The sequence below is a fragment of the Ochotona curzoniae genome, unplaced genomic scaffold, assembly GCF_017591425.1.
Source record: "Ochotona curzoniae isolate NIBS_2020 unplaced genomic scaffold, NIBS_Ocur_1.0 contig_1302, whole genome shotgun sequence".
Taxonomy (NCBI): domain Eukaryota; kingdom Metazoa; phylum Chordata; class Mammalia; order Lagomorpha; family Ochotonidae; genus Ochotona; species Ochotona curzoniae.
Genome location: NW_024465035.1, coordinates 14,389,034 through 14,409,229, shown reverse-complemented (window position 1 = coordinate 14,409,229; position 20,196 = coordinate 14,389,034). Strand labels below are relative to the sequence as shown.

The 20,196-nt window shown below is 40.6% G+C and overlaps 1 protein-coding gene across 1 annotated transcript in view; it reads left to right on the top strand.

Moving 5' to 3' along the window:
• Positions 1-20,196, top strand: part of GADL1 (glutamate decarboxylase like 1) — a 123,221-nt gene that overhangs the window by 57,039 nt on the left and 45,986 nt on the right. The window contains exons 12-13 of the mRNA XM_041003895.1: positions 9,727-9,926; positions 16,508-16,559. Coding sequence (XP_040859829.1) covers positions 9,727-9,926; positions 16,508-16,559 — 252 coding nt within the window. The remainder of the gene's footprint in view (positions 1-9,726; positions 9,927-16,507; positions 16,560-20,196) is intronic.

Sequence of the window (20,196 nt, the reverse complement as noted above, 5' to 3'; positions counted from 1 at the left end):
CCCAGCCTCGCTCCTTCTTATCTGTGTCCAACCTGAAAAACAGCAGCTTCATACATGTTTGTGCACTGATTTGGGGTTGTGGGGAGGTGTAACTAAGTCATTGAGACAGAACACATCTGTGTTTAGCTAATAAATGCTGTCTTACAGACAATCACAGTATCTCTAAGAGGTGGGTCAGATGAATGATACATAACATGATTACGCAAAAGGATGCAGCCAACAGCTACAGAGTAGATACACAGAGTTTAAAAGCAGCAAAGCAACAACAGACAAGCTTTCTGGATGCTTTTGCTGTGTATGGGTCACGATGTGTGTGATCAGCCTCTTCCAAAACGCCCTTGGTATGCAAACATCCCTATAGGATCCATTGTGTTTGCTCATCCCACCTTCTCTTGGCCTTGACCTCTTTCTTCCTGCTCCGCTTCCTCCTCATTCTTCCGTCCGCTGTTTCCCCAACCATGTGCACCACACTCACATTTTCTGTCTTCTTTCTTTCCTAGCTCTAACACCCTGCGAGCTGCCTTACATCTCTTTGGCCACAAAGTCAGGTGTAAATGAATGTGTACCAGAACTGAAACTCAGAGTCAGAAGTCATGTCGGAAGAGCCAGGACACAAACCCTCCTATCAGAGATAAATGAATGAAGTTTACACATATCAACGTTGATATAATTGGTTCCTGAAGACCAATAGTTCCCCTCTACCACTAGTTACTGAAATCACAAAGACACAGCAAATCAAAACATTGGAGGCCTTCAGGTCCTGTTTGCAAATTACATCCCTGGACTTTCATGCTATAATTTGGAGGTTTCCTCACTCTCTGATCCGGATTCCAGTGTAATTCCATCTCTATCCTATCTTCTCTTTATCTCTGCAGTGAAACTCTCATTCACTTGTACCAACAGGTAAAATTCTGATAGTGAATATCAAGTGTATAAAAAAAGTCAGATGATCAAACTGGTATACATGGTCGCATAACATGCTGAACCTTCACTTGCCTCCAGTTTCAACATGAATGTAATACTGAAACTTCTAAGTTTGTTTTGATGAGAGGATAGGATTTCTCACACTGATGATTCTCAATCTTGGTTATCTATTGGCATCAGTTGGGGAACTTTGAAAAAATCGATTATTTTCCCTTACCTGGCACCAGAAATTTTGAATTTGATTTTTGGTTCAGAAGAATTCTGCCTGGCTATTTTTTTTTAAATCATACAGATGACCCTAATACTATCCAGGTTTAAAAATCACTGCACCAATTGGTTTTGAAGTACGTAGGTAAGTCACATGAGCTTTCAATTTTTGCCTGTTAATACACTTATCATAATAGAATATAATAGGAGGTATGCATTCCACATAGCATCAGTTTCCTGGAAAAGTATAGCTGGACACTTGAAAAGGTCTGTGGGAAGTGGGATAAATAGAGAGGTTCATTTTTGCAAGAAGTTAAACCTGTGCATGGTTTTTTATAACACACATTTCCCATGAACTTTTTGAAGCGCCCTCATTTAAGGGTGCAAACAGTATCCCATATTTTAAAATAATGCCTTTCTATAGGATGTAGTCTTATTTTTGTAAGCCACTGTTTTAAATCACCTTTATCAGGGAAGTCATGCTAATGGTCGCCAAGGGAGAACTGGAACACATCCACATGTCCTGAGAAGAGAGGCCTCATCCTGTTATTTTTAAATGCTTGTGGGACATTTAAAGGTATTGCCAAGTGATCTTTGCACTATCAAATGTTCCTTACCTATTTATAGAAACACTTACACATTCTTTAAGAAGCCGAATGCAACATTCCTTTCTTCTGAAGACTGAGTCACAGTTTAAAATTGTGAAGTTGCATTTCTCAAAAGTATCTTTTAGCTCAGTCTCCTCATTTTCAACTTAGCTCATTCCAATCCCTGGTTCAGGGTATTTAAGGAAGATTTATACTTCAGGAGGAGATACAAGATCTCAGGTCATGCACTTAAATATACTCACTGGTTGGAAACAGCCCTGGCTCGGTCTATGGGCCTTAGATTCCCACCTGTCTGACTCTGCCAGGAGGATTCCCGGAGGCAGAAGTGGGCTATGGTATTAAAACGGATAGCTCAAACATTTCAGGATGATCAGTGATTTTTACAAGTAACACCAAATTTGTTCAATGCCTGTAATCTCTCAGCAAATTCACCTGGTGGTAACATGGAAGCCTCTGTCAGGAAATCTGGTATATTCTTAGGCCTTTCTAGTCCTACGCTTAGAGTGGGCACTAGAAAAATTCCAGTCTCCTCCCTCTGGTTCATTTTTCCTTCACCCCAGCACCTTATCACCACCCAGCCTTTTTGGGCTATGAAAACAAATGCTTTGAAAGCTTCTATTTCCTTCATTCATTTTGCTGTGATGCTGCTGTGCTACCGCTGGAGGGCAGAGTAGCTCAAGGGACCGATTGAGAACGTGGGTGAGTCCAAGGAGGCTGGGACCCTATGACGTCTACACTTGCCTTAACTGAGCGACAGCCAGAAGGTAGTGAGAGCTCCTGTCCGCAAGGGATGCCGTGTGTCTCTGGCCTCTTTCCACCTGAGTCGTGGCACAGAGGTGAAAGGTCTAATTCACAACTTACAACGCAGTGAGAGGGCACTTTACAAAACAGGCCAAAAATGTGAAGGGAAAGAGCGCCAGTTACCTCCGCAGAGCAATTTAGCAATTCTCGAAAGAGGAGCAAAGATTGAAAACAAATGTAAGTGTCCATCATGGAAAACTTCTCTCAGAGTATCAAGAATGATGGCTCAGTACAAAACACTTGCTTTCTCTATGATTCAATTAATTGCTTTTGAAAAAAAGTAGCACTGGGGTTCCCCTGTGCTTCCCCCCTTCCATCACCCTATGCAGATTATTCAGCAACCAGTTAGCACAACCGTTTCCCCCTCTCTGTATAAGGAAACTGAAGGCAGCCATAAAGATTATACCTGCCTGTAGGTCAGCTCTTTATCTCTCAGGTCATTCCCTAACCGACTGTCACTCCACACCAGTTCAAATCACCCTGAGCCTTGTAAAAAGCCACAGCACCCAGGCCATCAAGGATGTGATCTTAAGTAAGCTCAGGCTCAGTTCCATTTGGAAGATGAAGACCATACATAACTGCCTATTACACTAAGATTTTTTTTTTTTATTCATCCTAACAGATTGTGCCTACTTGGTCCATTTCTACAACTCTGTAACTGGCAAATACAATACATTAAAAAGGGGAGGTGAGTGAGGATTGTGAAAATGTTCGTTTCAATACCAATGAGAACCCTAAGGTTCATATTCTGTCCTGAAGCTTGCCTGGAAGCATGAAGAAAGCCAAGCAAAACTGGTTGCTGAGGGCAGGGAAGGGACAAAGGATGCAGGAATGTGCTGGAAAGAATGTGTGGTGGATTGGATGTTGGCCAGAGGCTGAGGGGTGTTCCCGGTCCACATCAATCCACATTCTTCTTTTCAGTATTCATGTACAGTGGTTAGAACAAGTATCGTCAGTTCCATTAAAACGGTGAGAAAAATGAAGCCCGCGATGTGAAGTGACTGGCTTTGAGCTCTGACACTAAGTGACTAAATCAAAAACCAGAGTCCACGTTTGCTGATTCTCGCTTTATTCTTCCAAATCACTGCCGAAGTGTAAGTTGTAATCTGTGTGTGTGCCTGTGGAGCTCTCGTTGCCAAATCATTCTTATTGTGCCATGTAAGATTCTGGGAGATCTGGCTTCTCTCTACTTCCCAACCTCTTCTCTCTGGCTAGACTCTACCTCATTCATTAGTAGAAGTCACACTGGGCTCATTCTGTCCTCGACTTCTTTCCAGCTGCTGTTTGTCTTTCACCTCTCAGCTGACACAGTCCTTCACCTGAAAAGCTCTATCTAACATCCCTTGGAAAGATGACCTGTCTTTGTAGCATCTTGTTCTTGTTTTTATAGTGCACTGTACTCCAGTTGCTTTTTCTCCTCCCGTTAGCCCATTCTGAAACTTCTTAAGGACAGTACGCTTCTCATGTGCCGTGACATCACCAGTGCCTAGCACAGTTCTTGTATAGGAAGGTATTCATTTATTTCAATGCAAAATGTTTTTATAATTCATGTATATATAACTTCTTTTTAATATGCCTTTTCCATGAAATTTTGAAACCCCATCATATGCAAATGTGGCACTAAAATAAACTTACCTTTAAATTACATTTTCTATAAACCCGTGGGAATATCTTCATGTTAAGACACTCAGAATCTTTTCTCTGGAATTGGTGTTGTGGCACAGTAGGAAAAGGTACAACCTGTGATGTTAGCATCCCATACAGGTGATCATTTGAGTGCCAGATGCTCTGCTTCCAATCCATGTCCCTGTTGCTATACCTGAGAGAACAAAAGCAGATGATCCAAATTTTAGGGTCCCTGCTCCTCATGCGGGAAAGACTCAGAGGGAGCTAGAGCTTCCTGACTTCTGCCTGTCCCACTCCTGGTTGTTGCAGCCATTTGAGGGGTAAATCAGTGCATGAGAAATCTGTCTCACTGTCTCTCTCTCTCCTCTCCTCTCCCATCTTCCTTTCAAACAAAGAAATAAATTTTCAAAATAAATAAAGCTTTTTCTTGAAAAGTAAATAAAGCCAATGACAGAGGGTATAACCATTTGTGAGTTCATTTTTATGTTCTAGTTTACACCAAATGTTTCTTGTACCTGCACCCTGAATGTGGTTCTGTTCATTTAGTGACAAATAGGCCATGTACTTACTCAAGCTCCTGGCATCGTGGTGCTTATTAGATAATGAATCCTCTACACATAATTTAGAAGGAATTGATTAGTAACATTTGGTTAATATCTGTTTTCTAAGGAATTTAGTTGATACTTTTTCTTTTGCATGTAAACAGTGGTTTCATGAGACAGAATGTGGAAGCAGACATTGAGCAGAGTTTTTGATCACTTCTGACTGATAAACTGAAAAAGCATAATTGTAGGAGGGAGGAAATATAAGCATGTTTATAACCTACAGAAATCCCGATGTTTGTTTACCTCCAGAAAAGACTTCAGAGTCTGATTTGCTCATGGAAATCAAAGCTGCTGTGATTAATCATGAGAAGGGAAATATGCAACCTGCTGATCCCTTACAGACTTTTGATGATATCCCTAAGTATCCCTAGAGTCACAAGTATTCAGAAGAATCTGATCTGATTAAGAAACACAGTGTAAACCACAAAGAAAGGCCAGAAGTCATCTCTACAGAACAAAGAAAGGGTTGAAACAGGATCTTGGTAATTCTGGCTTCTAATGCAATATGCTGTTTGCTGCCTTGTTCCTTTTAACCGCCTCTTCAAGAACCCTTCTTGGGTGCTTATAAAGCACCCTCTTCCACATGCACTCCCATATCCTATTGATTCACTAGAGTTGTAATGGATTAAGGGTTCAAGTCCTAAATCTAAGCATCATTTGTTGAAACTCAATAGCTACATGACCTACAGTAATCAACTGAATGTTGATGTGTTGCAAACTGTGTAGAATGGAGTTAGTGAAAATAATAAAGCTCTTTGGTTGTTGGGAGATTTAAATGAGTTCATGCATTTACAGCATCTGGCAAATAGTGGCGACTCAGTAATGGTTATTTGTAGGGAATGAAAATCGGAGTTGTGGTTTTTGTAAAGTATGCTTGTCGTTTGTTTCTCTTTAGGTGAAATCCGTTATGCATCTCCTGCAGCTTTGCTCCGCAAGGGGACCTGACTCCTAAAACCTCCCCAATTCTTAGGTTCCCTTTCCAATTGGTTTCCTGCTAGGTTTGTCCAGCTGAAGGCTCAGATAAAGGCTCAGGTTGGAAAGGTAAGGGTGGCGTGCTCTCTCTGAGCAATGTTGAAGGAAACAAGAGCCAAACTGTAAGGAAGCAAGATATCATTTTCCCAGGAGCTATTTCAACAAGGAAAGAATCCTCAGGGTCGAACTGAGCACAATCCTGACTATAGGGTGGACAATTCAGGACTTACAGCCAGGAAGTAGGATGAGGCCAACAGATAGCAAATGACTCAAAAAAAGGGGAGAGGGATTGAAAGCGGGATACAGATTGGAAAATGCTTCTGCTTAAGACAGCTCAGAGTAATCAGATTTGAGGAGTGAGAACTGAAGAATTGGGTCAGACATCAGAGGTGATCAGATATCCAAGGTGGGGAGGTTGTCTCTAAACCAACTCAGCAGAATTCATGTTACCTCTGGGAAGTGCAGCCTAGATGAGGATGGGTGGCAGCACAGAGGGCACAGGGCTTAGAAGAGCCAAACGAAGGTCAAGAGGGAACCTTTGCCAGTGGCATCACCTGGAGGAGCTGCCCTGTCTCCATCCCCATCATCTCTCCAAACAAGGTCCCTTTCCACATTTACACATCACACCTGCCTCAGTCTCCAGGTTTCCTACCAGCAAGAGGGAAAGAGTGTACTCAAGAGGGATCTGATTCAACCCGACCCAACGTTGCCTGGCGATGACATGAGATGGTGCTTAAGTCTTTCAAAAACTTATTGGCTTCAGAAATGTGAAATAGGAACAAAGCTCATATCTACTTTTTCACTGCTGAAATGCTCTCAATACTGGGATTGGGACCCAGATCAAAGCCAGGAACTGGGAACTTAATTTAGCACTCATGTAAGAGGTAGCAGGAATTCAATTACTAGAGCCCTCAACACTACATCCCAGGGCCTGTGTTAGGATAAAGCTAGCATCAGGGGCTGGAACTGGAAAGTGAACCCAGCTGCTCCACTTGGGATATGGGTCCTCTACTTCTAGGCTGAACCTATGCCCATAATGAGCTCTAAAACTCTCTTTGTGTTGCTTAAGCTTCTCTCACTTGCAATGAACCAGTCCTGATATGAGCTGCACTAATCTCTGAGAACAATCTCATTTAATAGCACAGTATAAATAACCTGAGATTCCCATTGGATATTTGTTGCTGAAATTCATGTAGCTAGTATTTATGGTTCTGAAGAATTACGGGTCTGAAGATGATCCCTGTATTTGATAGCATAATAATAACTCATTACCTTTTTTTCCCCAAAAATGTTAACTTTTACTAGACTTATTCCAAAATGTTTTCTCCAGAGATCTGAGCATCTTATGCTAGCTGATGTATATCTTAAAACTAAAGGACAGCTCATCCATTTTAATACAAGTGTATAAACTAAAATGCAAAGCAGGAACTTTGGGGGGAACTATTTTCATTTATTTTTGATAAAGTAAATCCCCAGCTTCCAGTTGTATTTTTATGGAACTTTCCCAAGGCAGGAGGATTTTTCAGTGCGATGAAATTAACTGTGTCACCACTGAAGGATAGCCAGTCACTGTGCTGTGTGCTTTCTCGACTCATCTCTTCTGCATTAGCCTATGATGATGCAGGCTCTCTCCATCACTAATAGTAGCACCCACACCTTGCCCAAGACATGTCCAAAGTTCATGTGCTTTGGGGGGAGTTTCGAATACATTAATGCAAGTGGATTTGTAATCACAATGTCCTTATAAGCACACATATGTGTGTGCATGTCTGTGTTGTCAATGTGCATACATGTTTTCTTTTCCTTAAAATATATGCAGTGGCCTTTTAATGCTGTAATATATAGCCAGAACTATGGTTGCCATGGAAACAATAGCTAAATCCCCTGACCTTTTAGGGTAGGGAGATGCAATGGTGGTAGCTATGACCAGTTCTGAGACTGCTGATAAGATCACAGTGAAGATGAAAGAGTAAAGGGTGTTTAAGTCAGAGCAATCTACTCTTCTTTTGTGTTCACTTAGAGTATCGACCAGAGCCAGACTGGGTGCTGAGTGGTAATTCTTTATTTTGCACCCAGATCATTGTGGATCCTGGATGGGTGAGATTGGGAATCCTTCATCACATTTGGTATGAAATGTTATACATCTTGTAAAATCAAGCCTTTGGTAATGGAATACGTTTGATTCCGGAACAATGCCTACCAAAGGCAATGATGTTGAGAAACCATCAAATGTGTGCTTTCAATTGTGCAATGTGATAGCTTGCTGTTCTTCTTCTCATTCTTTAGTGACAAACTGAAATGAGGCACATTTAATTCACTGCAATCACAAAAGAGCATTTTTGAGGAACCCTGTTCTCATGGGGGATGTTGGTGTCATTTCCTTAAAGGACTAGTAGCTTTGCTTCATTGAGACTTATGTATCCATGTAATTCTAGTCATACTCAACCCCCACAGGATGGGGAGAGAAGTGTGGCAAATCGGGAATGTGATTGTCTTTGACCTGATGGCTTAGTGAGGGTATTCTGGGCCAGTACAATCACAGGGTAACATTCCATAGATACACAAATGTGTACAAAGTGATTCCTGTTTTTTAGGACTCTCTTGGCTACAATAGAGAATATATGTCATGACTACTCACTGGGTGGGAACAGCATGGGACCAGGCCACCAGGTGTGGTCGAATATCAAAAGTAGATGGTACAGAGAAGGAAGCTGAAAGGGAAGGAAAACTTGAGAGAGGACCCAAAAGAAGGGAGTGGTTAGTGTTAGCAGATTTGAAAACCTACAAGCAGGTAGTATGTGTTGCTGTGAAGCATAAAGTGTAAACAAGAGAAAGACAAGTTCAAACACATGGTGTGAACTAAGATACAGATGGGACATGACCTAGTGGGTAATGGACATAAAATATATTTGTAACACTGGAAAGAAGAGGATGCTAAACCGTGAGAGCTATGAATGACTGGTTAGGGAGACATCAGATGACACTGAATACAACATGGATTACAACTCAAGATAATTTAGGGTGTGAGGGAAAACATTAAGAGTAATAGAGTAAGTTGTCACTCACTGCTCAGTGAGAAGGAAGCAGTCAGTAAATACAAATGGAATTTTGTTGCAGCCTACATGAGACAACACAAAAGATTTTTTGGGATGGAACTGATGTTTTGCTATGGTGAGAACTTGTTCATTCTGGCTTGAACACTCATCTATAGCCCTTTTCTCAGAATTTATCCATGCACGGCTGTTGTGTCTAGCCTTTTCAATAAGGATCTAGTTTAAAGACTATATCCTTTTCTTAGGAAACTGTATAAAGTATACACACTGTGTTAAGATTCCCAACCTTCTAACTTTCAGTGTGGAGTTTTAAAGTTTCAGTGTGGATTTATTCATCTCAAAACTGGTCTATCTAGCTGTTCTAAGGACAGTGCCAATCAGTGAAATTGTGCAGCTTGGTTTTAGCACTATTATCTTTGGGCAGATAAATAATGAGTAATGATGTATGTCAATTGTGTGCAACATAAGACAGTCATTAAGTGAGGTCCACCTTTGATCCAGTGTCACAGAGACTCTTTTATTTGTGTTTTTAAAATCAAGTGTTTTCTAAAACTGGACAGTATGACATTTTCTCTGATTTGTGGTAGCTAATGCAGAGATGGTCAAAGGATTTAATGTGCATCAGTGAAATTGCCTTCTTGGGATTTAATTATTGTTTATAGTCCTTGTGTATAGACCTGCTGAACCATGGCCTTTTAACAAGAACTCTTTATTTGGTGGAACATTAAGCCTTTGACTATAAAGAAAATTGAAAATACATTATTTGAAAATGAAGAAAGGTGAAGGGAGGGAGGGGAGTAACATCTTCTTTGAACTGTACCTATGCATTAGACAAAATATGTTCTCTTTATGTTAACAAACATGTGAATAAGAACGATGAACCAATAAAAGTAAACCTTCTTGCTATCCTGCTTTCTTCTTTTTCCCAAGGACCTACTTAGGAAGTGCTACTCCGCCAAGGCGTCTTACCTCTTCCAGCAGGATAAGTTCTATGATGTCAGCTATGACACAGGAGATAAATCTATCCAGTGCAGCAGAAGACCAGATGCGTTCAAGTTCTGGATGACCTGGAAGGCCCTGGGCACCTTAGGCCTTGAAGAAAGAGTGAATCGTGCTCTTGCATTATCCAGGTACCCGTCTGTGTGTGCGTGTGCATGTCAGGTATGTCTTTAAAGCGACACAAACAATGAAATCAATTTTTGCAAAGTCCTTGGTATCTGCTATGCATTTCTTGTGAACAGATTAGTACTGCCGATCTGCCCTTGAGGATGCTAGGTCACTGAGAAGCACACTCAAGTGGAGGGGTAGATGAAGAACAAATGGCTCTCTCTTTTTGCTCTAAGGAGATCGTGCTGTTCCAGCAGCATCCAGGAGAGTCCCCTCGTGTTTTCTCAAGGGTTGCTCGGTCTTTCTCTGTCTTTCAGCTGGACTTTGCTTCTTCTGACTTTATTCCTGTGTCGGTCCAAGATCAGCAGGGCAGTTGTTTTTCTCAACAATCCCAAAGAACATCTGATTGCTTCTGGAAGAAGATAAATGTCCATCTTCAAATTAGTCATTGTTGCCAGGAAACAGTGATGAGTTCCGTGGTCACTGAATCACAGGCCCTAGCTTGACCCTGGGGAAAGAGGCAAACCCTCCTGTAGATATGTATTTGGGCCTTACACTGTGTATGCAGAGGCAGAGAGGTAAATACCTCGTGGTCAGAGAATGAGACTGGATCCCACCAATAATCATAGCTGTTCATTTTGTTCTGTGTTTCCTCCTGCTATTTAACTGTGGAAGCATTTTTTTCATACATATACATTTTTAAAAAAAATCTTTAGCTATAAATAATTCAATGACAGGTGTCTCAAATAATGCTAAGCATATATATTTATGACGACTGTATTTTTTTTTGATGAAGTTAGCCTTCACTTCAAAGGAGAATTTAGCGTAGAGTCCAAGGGTGCTTTCTAATTTTTGAAGAGCTATATCACAGGAGTATAAATGTTAACGTTCGGTTTCTAGCCAGCAAACACTTACTGTTTTTAAATGTTTGTCTTGTTGAATTGAGTAGAATTAGCGTTTCAATGAGCATATCACTACAGGCTCTGTGACCTACATTTAAATATTTAAAAACTCATCCCCCATTCTTGCTATTTCTCATAATAATTTTCTTGCCTTCCCTTATGTTCCACACTTTTAGTATGCAGTAGTGTTTTCCTAGAGTAAGGTAAAATTCATCCTGTTCACTCTTCTCAATGCAAAGAAAAAAATGCAGAATCCCTTTAGGCATGTCACTTGGAATGAAGATATAATTATAAACTTGAAGACAGTTTCTGCAGCAATTGAGAATTATAGTAAATTAGCAACAAAAAGCCTTTATTTTCAAGATTTTGTTTCTTTTCAAATTCACTGGTTGATGGGCTGCTTTGCTTTCTAGGAAAGGTGGAATATTTTCTCCATTCCAGGATCTGTTTTGTTTGCTTGGGTCTATACACACATACTAGTGACCTGCTAAATTGGTTCTCAGGAGGAGGAAAAAGGCCCCAGTTTATAACGCATGTCCATTTCCATGCTGTAAATATGCCTATCGTGGCAAATTGAAAGCTACCAACAGCTGTAGCTTATAAACATTCCTGAATATTTATTAACAATTGGCCATCACCAGCCTCCCGACATGATCTAGATCACCACTCTAGAAGTTCATTGACTTTGTGCAGTCAGCAAAATCCATTCAAGTCACTGACTTATGGAAATGAAGATGTCATTTTTCTTATAGCCCACTTACCCATGGCAACTTAATTCTGAGTTTATCAAATAAAAACAGTTCTCATTCATGTGGCATCATTTCGGAGAGTATCACTGTTTGATTTTCAAGTGTGATTTCATTCAGTAAATAGCAGCTCTGGCAAAGTGAAGCTGTACATCATAGTGCTACTACATGGGGCCCACATCTGTCAGTTGACAGCCTAGTTGTATTTCCTTTATCTGTAGCAGCTGAGACACCCCCTTTCTCCGGGCCCCTAAATCAGGTCTTCGAAATGCTGAAAAAGTTACACAACTTTTTCCTCCTGTATTAGGGTCAAAGTTGCAATTTCATAGAAACACTATCTTCATATTTCTGTACAGAAGTAGAACTTAATTTTGAAATTTGCATGTTCACTTTGAAAATGAAAGAACAGATTAAAAAAAATTATTTGAAAGATGGGCTCGGGGTAAGAGAGATAAAGAGAAAAAAGACAGTTATCTTCCATCTTCTGGTTCACTCCTCAAGTAGTCAAAATTTCCAGCACTGGGCCAGGCTAAAGCCTCGAGACAGGGACTCTGTCCAGGTGTTGCTCGTGGTTGCAGGGCCCAAGTACTTAGGCCATCTTGTTTTGCCTTCCCAGGTGCATTGGGGAGGGAGGGGAGCAGAGCGACCTGGAGGGTCGCCAGTGTCACAGGGAGCAGTTTACCTCTGTGCTGCAGCACTCAGCCCTGAAGACCAGGCTTGGACAGAATATCGGTACCTAAGCTGAGCAGTTGTGTCTCTCCCTCTTCTGCGAAAGACAGGACAGATACTTCTAAGAGAGCAGCAATTCCAATTTTGTGGATTGTCAGAAATCGGGGCAGGAAAGAAAGAATCGGTGCTTAGAAGAACTCTAAGGTTTTTCATCATTTCCTTTTTGACAATGTCATTCCAATAAAGGAGAGAACACTCCTTAAGATAACTTTTGCTTTGGTTGTTTGAACATCAGTGACATTTGAAAGCCTAAATCAACAAGTGATTAAGTATAATTGAAGCCCAGAGAGGTAAATGTTCAAACTACTCCTCCTGGCACAAAGCAGATGTACCTGCTTAGAAGAGTGGGAAATGTTTTCCAATATCTGAAGTCTACCTGCTGCTCTGTGCAGTTTGGAGGTCTCTGCCGTAGCACACAGGTTAAATGAGCACTCACTGAAAGGGCATTTCCAAAGCAAGATTTGAGGAGTCGTGTGTCTGAATCTTCTCAGTTACCACACAGCTCAAGAGTTTCCATTTTGCAAGTCTGCTCTGTCTCTCGTGCATCGTTTATCTATTCCCTTGACACACAATATGTGTAGTCTCTTGAGAAGCATCCCTTTCACAAACTTGCAGAAAAAAAAAACCTGAGGATTTTATTGCCATCACCATGAAAAAGCTGAACTGTTACACAATGGCACTTTTGTGTTAGAGTATTTCTCTAGTGCCAAGAGAGACACAGTCGAGAAGACTGTAGGACAAATGTTTTCATTATTTTCATTACAATAGTATTTTTTATTTAAAAATCTCAATATTGGTAGAATATGTGGGTATCTGTGATGAATCAAGCAGGCCCCTAGATGTGTTGTGTTGTGTGTAGAAACTGCAGCACACTGGTGACAAGGTCTCAGGACTTGTGCACTTCTCAGTGCTTCCAACAGAAGAAGGGTCCAATGAGAAGAAGAGACTGGGACGATAATGTAGTCCTGGAGACTCAGTGATCAGTGAAGTGAGAACGGGTCTGGCACGCCTCTGAACAAGAAGAATGTCTCGTGGAAGAACAAATGAAGTCCAAAAGAACAATTTTTTAAAAACCTAAATGAATTCATATTACAAACTGGAGAGTCTATAGTCTGCAATATTGAAGAATTTTAAGTGTTTTGAAACAACGTGATCATTGATATGCGTCAAGAGCAAGATGGAGTGTTAGAAGGAGCTTTACTCCAGCTAGACTATTGAAAACTTTTGCTGATGCATCCTTAATGCCAACCTTGCTGACAGGGGCAACTATGAGTTTTAGAAACTTGTTGTTGCTTTCTGATTCCATTTACCTTTTCATAAAAAGATTTCATGGTTTCCTCATTACATCCCAAAACAGAAGACACATATTTGTCCTGCATTCTACCACCTAGCTGCTGTTTTGAAAACGTATTTTGCCTTAAGGCTGATTCCATGTATACTGGGAAAAAGTTCTGAAGACTCAGCTTCATACATGTAGGCAAAGAGCATAACTCTAACAACTCATTTCCCTCCACCATTTGTTTAAAAGGAGGTGTAGCTATCCTCTAGATGAAACCCTTCTAAACTAGCACTCCTGTAGGGAAATAGGCTTCTAGGAAATCGTAATGAATGGCCTTCCAAACATAGTGAAATATGTTTGGAAAATGCTAACTACTCTAGCATCCTCTTGGAAACTCAAAGTGCTTATTAGTATTATAGTTTCTGAGAGGGCTTATTTTGTAGAAATAGCTTATACTTTGCTTTAACCATGAAGTATACGTTGTTGATTGAACAGTCAACAGCCATTCTGTCTTCTTCCTTGCCAATAATACGCTGATTTTACTTAGGAAGCAATGTTCCAGCTGAGAACATGAGTTTAGACTTTTTTAAAAAAAGATTTATTTATTTTAATTTGAAAGCAGATTTACAGAGAAAACAGAAAGATCTATCCAGTGGCTCACTCCCCCATATGGCCACAGTGGCTGGAGCTGAGTCTCTAAAGTTAGGAGCGTCTTCTGGGTTTCCCATGTGGGTGAAGGGGTCCAAGGACTAGGACCATCCTGGGATGCTTTCCCAGGCCGTAAACAGGGAGCTGGATGGGATGTGGAGCAACTGGGACAAAAACCAGTGTCGATATGGGATACTGGCACTTGCAGGTAGTAGATTAGCCTGTTGAAGTATTGTGTTGGACCCTAGACGATCGTCTTTGTTGGTTAAAATGAGTTGAGGGGTGGGTATATAATTCAGCCACTAAGTACAGAAACTGTGAAGATGTCTGAGGAAAATATCCTTATCTCAGTAGTGAGAGGTGTAGGTACAAATAATAGGTCTTTTTCTGTAGTTTCTCTGTTCCCCCCTTGGGACACTGCTCTAACTCCACACACTGCTGTGTGCAGTTGTGCTGTCATCTGTTGAACTTGCCAGGAGGCTTCAGCAACATTCTGAGTATGTTTGGCTGAAATGAAAAATGCCCACTTCCTGATGATATTGCTGAACTATCCCACCAGCTCCAGAAATGCCCTCCTGAAGTAAGGCAGGTGTGCCTCTAATTGTAGACAGGAGCTATTTAATTGATGTGCTCTGCAGTGCTCAAACCTATTTGAGAGTGGAGCTCTTTTATGTGGGCAGCTCTTCCCTACCAGGGAACAGCATGAAGCTTTATAAGCTCATAGAGTGACACCAGTGAAAACATTGATACCATCCATTCCACAACACACACACACACACACACACACACACACACACACACACACACACAGTCCAGGTCTACATGATTATCAAGAAATAAAATTTTGATAGAAATAATTCTGCTCAGTTTCAGCATTTCTTTTCTCCAGGAGCAAGGTCAGCCATTATGACAGAAGTGTTTTAAACTGAGATTACAGATAATGCGTGTATATTTGTAACTCACACTCTTTGGGGGAAGTCTTTTACCTGTTTTGTCCAACCTTTCATTGCATGCAAGAGGAAACTGAATCAGATCCAGGTAGGCTAAAGAATTGGCTTAGTCTCACAAAGTTGGTTGGCTGCATCACCAGTATCTTCTGAAATAGCGTCATGCCCAAGATTTCTGAAGAAGCAGAAATACATTGCAGAGGCTCAGGGTCTATGTGGTCATGCAGTTTCCTTGGAAGGAGGGCTACAAAAAGGGGTTTGAGTTAACAGAGAAGTGAAGGAGAAGATGACAAAAGCAGTGGTTCACAAAGCTTTGCTTGTATAGGCAGAAATTATACACATTTCCATTTCTTTTATTCTGGGCTCCCTATATATTTTTCTTTCATTAATTTTGTTGTCTAAAGTTATGCAAGTTTAGACAATTATGATGGTCCAGAGTTAGAAAGCTGTTGAAAGAGGTGTACTCATCCGCTCTGCATCCTCTCTTCACACCCTCGGATATTCTTCAACAGCTTGGGTTGGCCCTTCCTTCCTTCCCTCTGTGTTCATGTCTGCCTGGATAGAAGCTACTTTGTGTTTTTTTTTTTTCCAAAAGTCTTTAGCCATGAAGTCAACGAGCCATCTTTCTCAGGATCTCATTTTTTTTTTTTTTTACCGTTCACTAATTCAATAGCTGCATCATCGTAGCTTCAGTCAGTGAAGTACGTTTTAGTTTACCATTCTCAAATTTCGAGATATTAACCTTGTTTCTGGTTATTTCGCATGAGAGGCACACAGCACTCAGCTGCTACCCTGTTGTATTCTGCATCCCCTGTGTCTGTGCTTTTCGCTCCCAGTGTGGTTAAAAAGGTGACATCACAGACGCTGGGTCAATGGCTCCAGCCCACTTACCTCTGACATCATGCTGATTTTCAGCCCCCTCTGCTCTGTGCTAGCCTTAGAAAAGATGTCCATCTTCTTTGCTCATCAATGAGCATTCACAAGCAAGGATTACATACCAAAAACTCTCTGTCAGCAAGGCAGTTTAGGTGTCTGCTAAGTCTCCATCTTGAATATGGATGTGAAACCTACATGTCTATAGATAGATCTGTGGCTTTTTCTGCTGGGGTTAAAGTCTGCTGCTGACGTGTGAGATAGATAACGATTTCATCAAAAGGTAAATCTTGTTATTCAGATCCAGAAATTGCAATAGGTCCCGGGGCTTCTGCTTAAATGTGCTATACCCGTATCTGTACCCATACATTCTATCTTAGAGCCTTATCAATGCATCTGAAATAACAGCCTTATCATATGCATTAGTCATAATCATGACACTCTGATTGAAGAACATGTTTTTGTTATTTTTAATTTTAGGTACCTGGTGGATGAAATCAAGAAGAGGGAAGGATTCAGGCTACTGGTGGAAGTAAGTGAATGCAGAACTGTGTTTGTGCTTTTGTCAGTCGATGATTAAGGTGGTAATTTTCTAATCTGTTATATTTCATTGGGTTTTTTTTGTGTGTGTGTGTGTTGCAGACTTAGAGACAAGTCATTAGCTTAATTCTTAGAGTCCATTATGTTAATTTACTCTATTAGTGAGTGTTTTTCCTTTGTTGGATTCACAGAGGATACACATGCCTTTAAGTATTGAAAATTAAAATGCTCGATAATAATTACCAGGGATAATGTTGAATAAATTATGACCTCTATCTTGATATATAAATTGCATGATGATTGTACTGCAAATATTCAACCGTGCTGTGCTGGTGCCTGCATGTGAAAAATCGATTAAATGAATGTAAAATAATGCATACAGCTTTATCTTTTTATCAAACAATGCGAACATATTAGCTTTGCAGCAATGGTAAGATAAGCCATTTTGTTGCTTATGCTTTGTTCAAATTTTGTTTATCAGAACAGCTGAGAGATAGAAATGGAGACAGAGATAAAGATACGAAGAACATTTCCATCCACCATTTCACTGCTTACATGTCTGCAGTAGCTGGGGTTGGTCAGTCCAATGTTGGAAGCCAGAAGTTTAATCTGATTTCTCTGTGTGGGTAGCAAACAATTACTTGAGTCATCAACCCCTGGGGTTCAGATCAGCAGAAATCTAGAATTACCGGTGAAGTTCAGACTTGAGCCCACACAGCTCAGAACGGGATTTGGGAATCCCAATCAGTGGTTCAACCACTAGGGCATGCACCCACTTCTGCCACTGATGTTGTCACACTGCTGTATCTATAAGAATATGATGGTCACAAAGGTATTTTTTTTTCAGAAATATAAAGTGTGAAGATGTCTTGCATCTTTTTAAAGCACATAGCTTACAACAAACATTTAATCTCGTGTCAAGATCAGCTGGAGGCTGTAGTGCGGGAGTCAGAACTGTGTGTAAACAAGCTAGCTGCATTTGGTGTTCACTGATTCTGTGTGATGTGTGGGGAAGTTACTACCTGCCAGACACAATTCCAAACATTGGAGGTACAGTCAGGAAAGCCTCTGCCTTCGCAGCGCTGAACTTGAAATGGAGAGCGATAGGCGATGAACAAGCAAGTAAAAAGATGGAAAATATTAGACAATGAGAAATATTTAAAAGATGCATTTAGTTATTTATTTGAAAGCCAAAGTTGCAGAAAGAGAGGGAAAGTGCATCCATCTGCTTCCATTCCTCAAATGTGTGCAATGGCCAGGGCTAGCCAGGCTTGAAGCCTGCAATTCCATTGAGGTCTTCCATATGCATGGCAGATGTCCAAGTCCCTGAACCATCCCGTGTTTGCCATCCCCTGTTGATCCAGCAAGGAGCTAGATCAGAAGCAGAACATCTCAGGTTCAAACCATGTGAATGTGGTATTCCAAAATGGGATGTCAGCACTGCAGAAGGTGACTTAAGCTGTCGTGCCAAGACACCAATTCCCCGAAAAATCTTAAGCATTCTTAAGAAACAAGCTAAAGCTAGTTAGTGAGAGAAAGTATAGTGCATAAGTAAATAATAACAATTATGGATGTGGGAAGTACTTTAATGGAAATTGATTGGATGAAATGCTGAACGCTAAAATGTGGCTAGGTTTGGGGATCTGAGATAATTTTTGAGAACTGATTGGCAATCAACAGAGAGCCATCCAGATCTCTGAGTGAAAGTCATTTTTGTGGAATCCACAAATAACTCCAAAGGCTCTAAAGATAGACATCTATATGATTGAGCAGCTAGGAGGGAGTATGATACACAAAGGGAGAGGTGCAGTTGGTGATGGGATGAGAGAGTGGCATAGAGGCCATGCCAAGTGGGATCAGGCAGACCAAAGTGCCCCCTTGAACTTGTATTTCAAGTGTAGCTCCTGGGTCTGTGGTAAGCCAGCCGGCTGTTCAAGTCATGGTAAGATAGGCAGAGGTGATACTGAAAAGAGGACAAGAAAGCCAAAAATGAGACAAATCAGGAGATTTTGTGAGTTGTGGTGATCCTCGATGGACAAGTGTGGGAAGCACTGTTGCAGAAAATCCAGACCATGCTTTGCACCGATTATTAAGTTCTAAAATACCAGGTTCTGGGGCCTGCATTGTGGCACAGTTAGTTAAGCCACCAACTAAGACACTGGCATCCTGTATGTGTGTCGTTTCATGTGCCAACTGCTCCACTTCTGATCCAGCTCCCTGGCTGATCGTGGGAAACGAGCAGCAGATGTCCCAAGTATTAGTGGTCCAGTACTCATGTGAAAGAACCAGATGAAGCTCCTGGCTCCTGGCTTTGGGTTGGCTCAACCCTGGCTATTGAAGGCATTCGCAGAATGAACCAGAGGATAGGAGACTCTTGCCCACTCCCTGTTTACTTCTTTATCTGTAACTCTGCCTTTAAAGCAAAGAAGCAAATCATAAAATAAAATAAAATCCTAAAGTTCCTGAAAACTAGAGATACAAACGAGGTTTGCAAGCACAGGAAAGGAAGCAGCATCTACATTATTTTCTGAAAACAGTACAAAGAAACAAGAAAGCAAATTTACAGTGAAGGACATTCTACAACTCACCCGGTATGTTCAGCATGTCTATGGCGTGGAAGTTAATAAAGGGGAGTTTCCAAATGAGTGACGCTTAACAAGCATATACACAATTGAACCTTGGTGGAACCCTAATTTGAACAAGCCAATGGCATAAAATAATTTTTGAGATAGCTGGGGGAATATTAAATGTGAACTGGGTACTGAATCATGTGTGAGGCATGATAATTATATTTACATAAGATGATGTCCATAGATTTCAGAGAGATAAGCAATACCATCGGCTTGAGTTGAAGGTGGGTCACTTTTCTCTATTTTCTTGACCTTGAGTGACTTCTTCATTTCCTTGAATTTTAAGTACCTCATTTTTTGTTTTTAAATTATTTATTTTAAGCTACTGAGTTGAGAAGTAGAGAATTATGGACAGAAAGATTGTTGTCATCTACCTGATGATTTACTTCAGAAATGTCTGTGACAACCAGAGTTTGGCCCAGGCCAAACCTGCCAGAAGGGATGTATTTTTTTTTAGCATTGTATGTTCTTTTAATATAATTTTAAGGTTCTAAAATCTAATGCTTAGTCCATATCCATTTCCATATTTCCAAAGCACATTAATTTTTAAAAATTGTTTAGTTTTCATGATACGATTTCTTAGGCTCAGGGATTTTCACTCCCTCTCCCACCACTGTTCTTCCCTTATTATACAATAGTTTGGTCCCTTTCTGTCAGTCACAAGTCCATCATTCCTGTATTTAAGTGGATCCTGACATTGTAGGTATCAAGAATGGTATAAAGTCCAGCATTCTAGTGTCAAGATAAATTTAATAGTTTCATTGGGAGTCCATCTTTTATTCAGAAGTAGGGATGAATACTGTAATATATCCCCACTTCATGGTATACTTGCCTCCATTATACAGATCCTCTAGATAAATATATGCACATCATGCTTATCTATATATCTGTTGATTTTGCATTTTGCATGAAGTTTGCCTTATATCAGAGAGAACATATGATATTTGTCCTTTTGGAATTTCACTGAGCATAATGGTCTCTAGTTGGAACCATTTTATT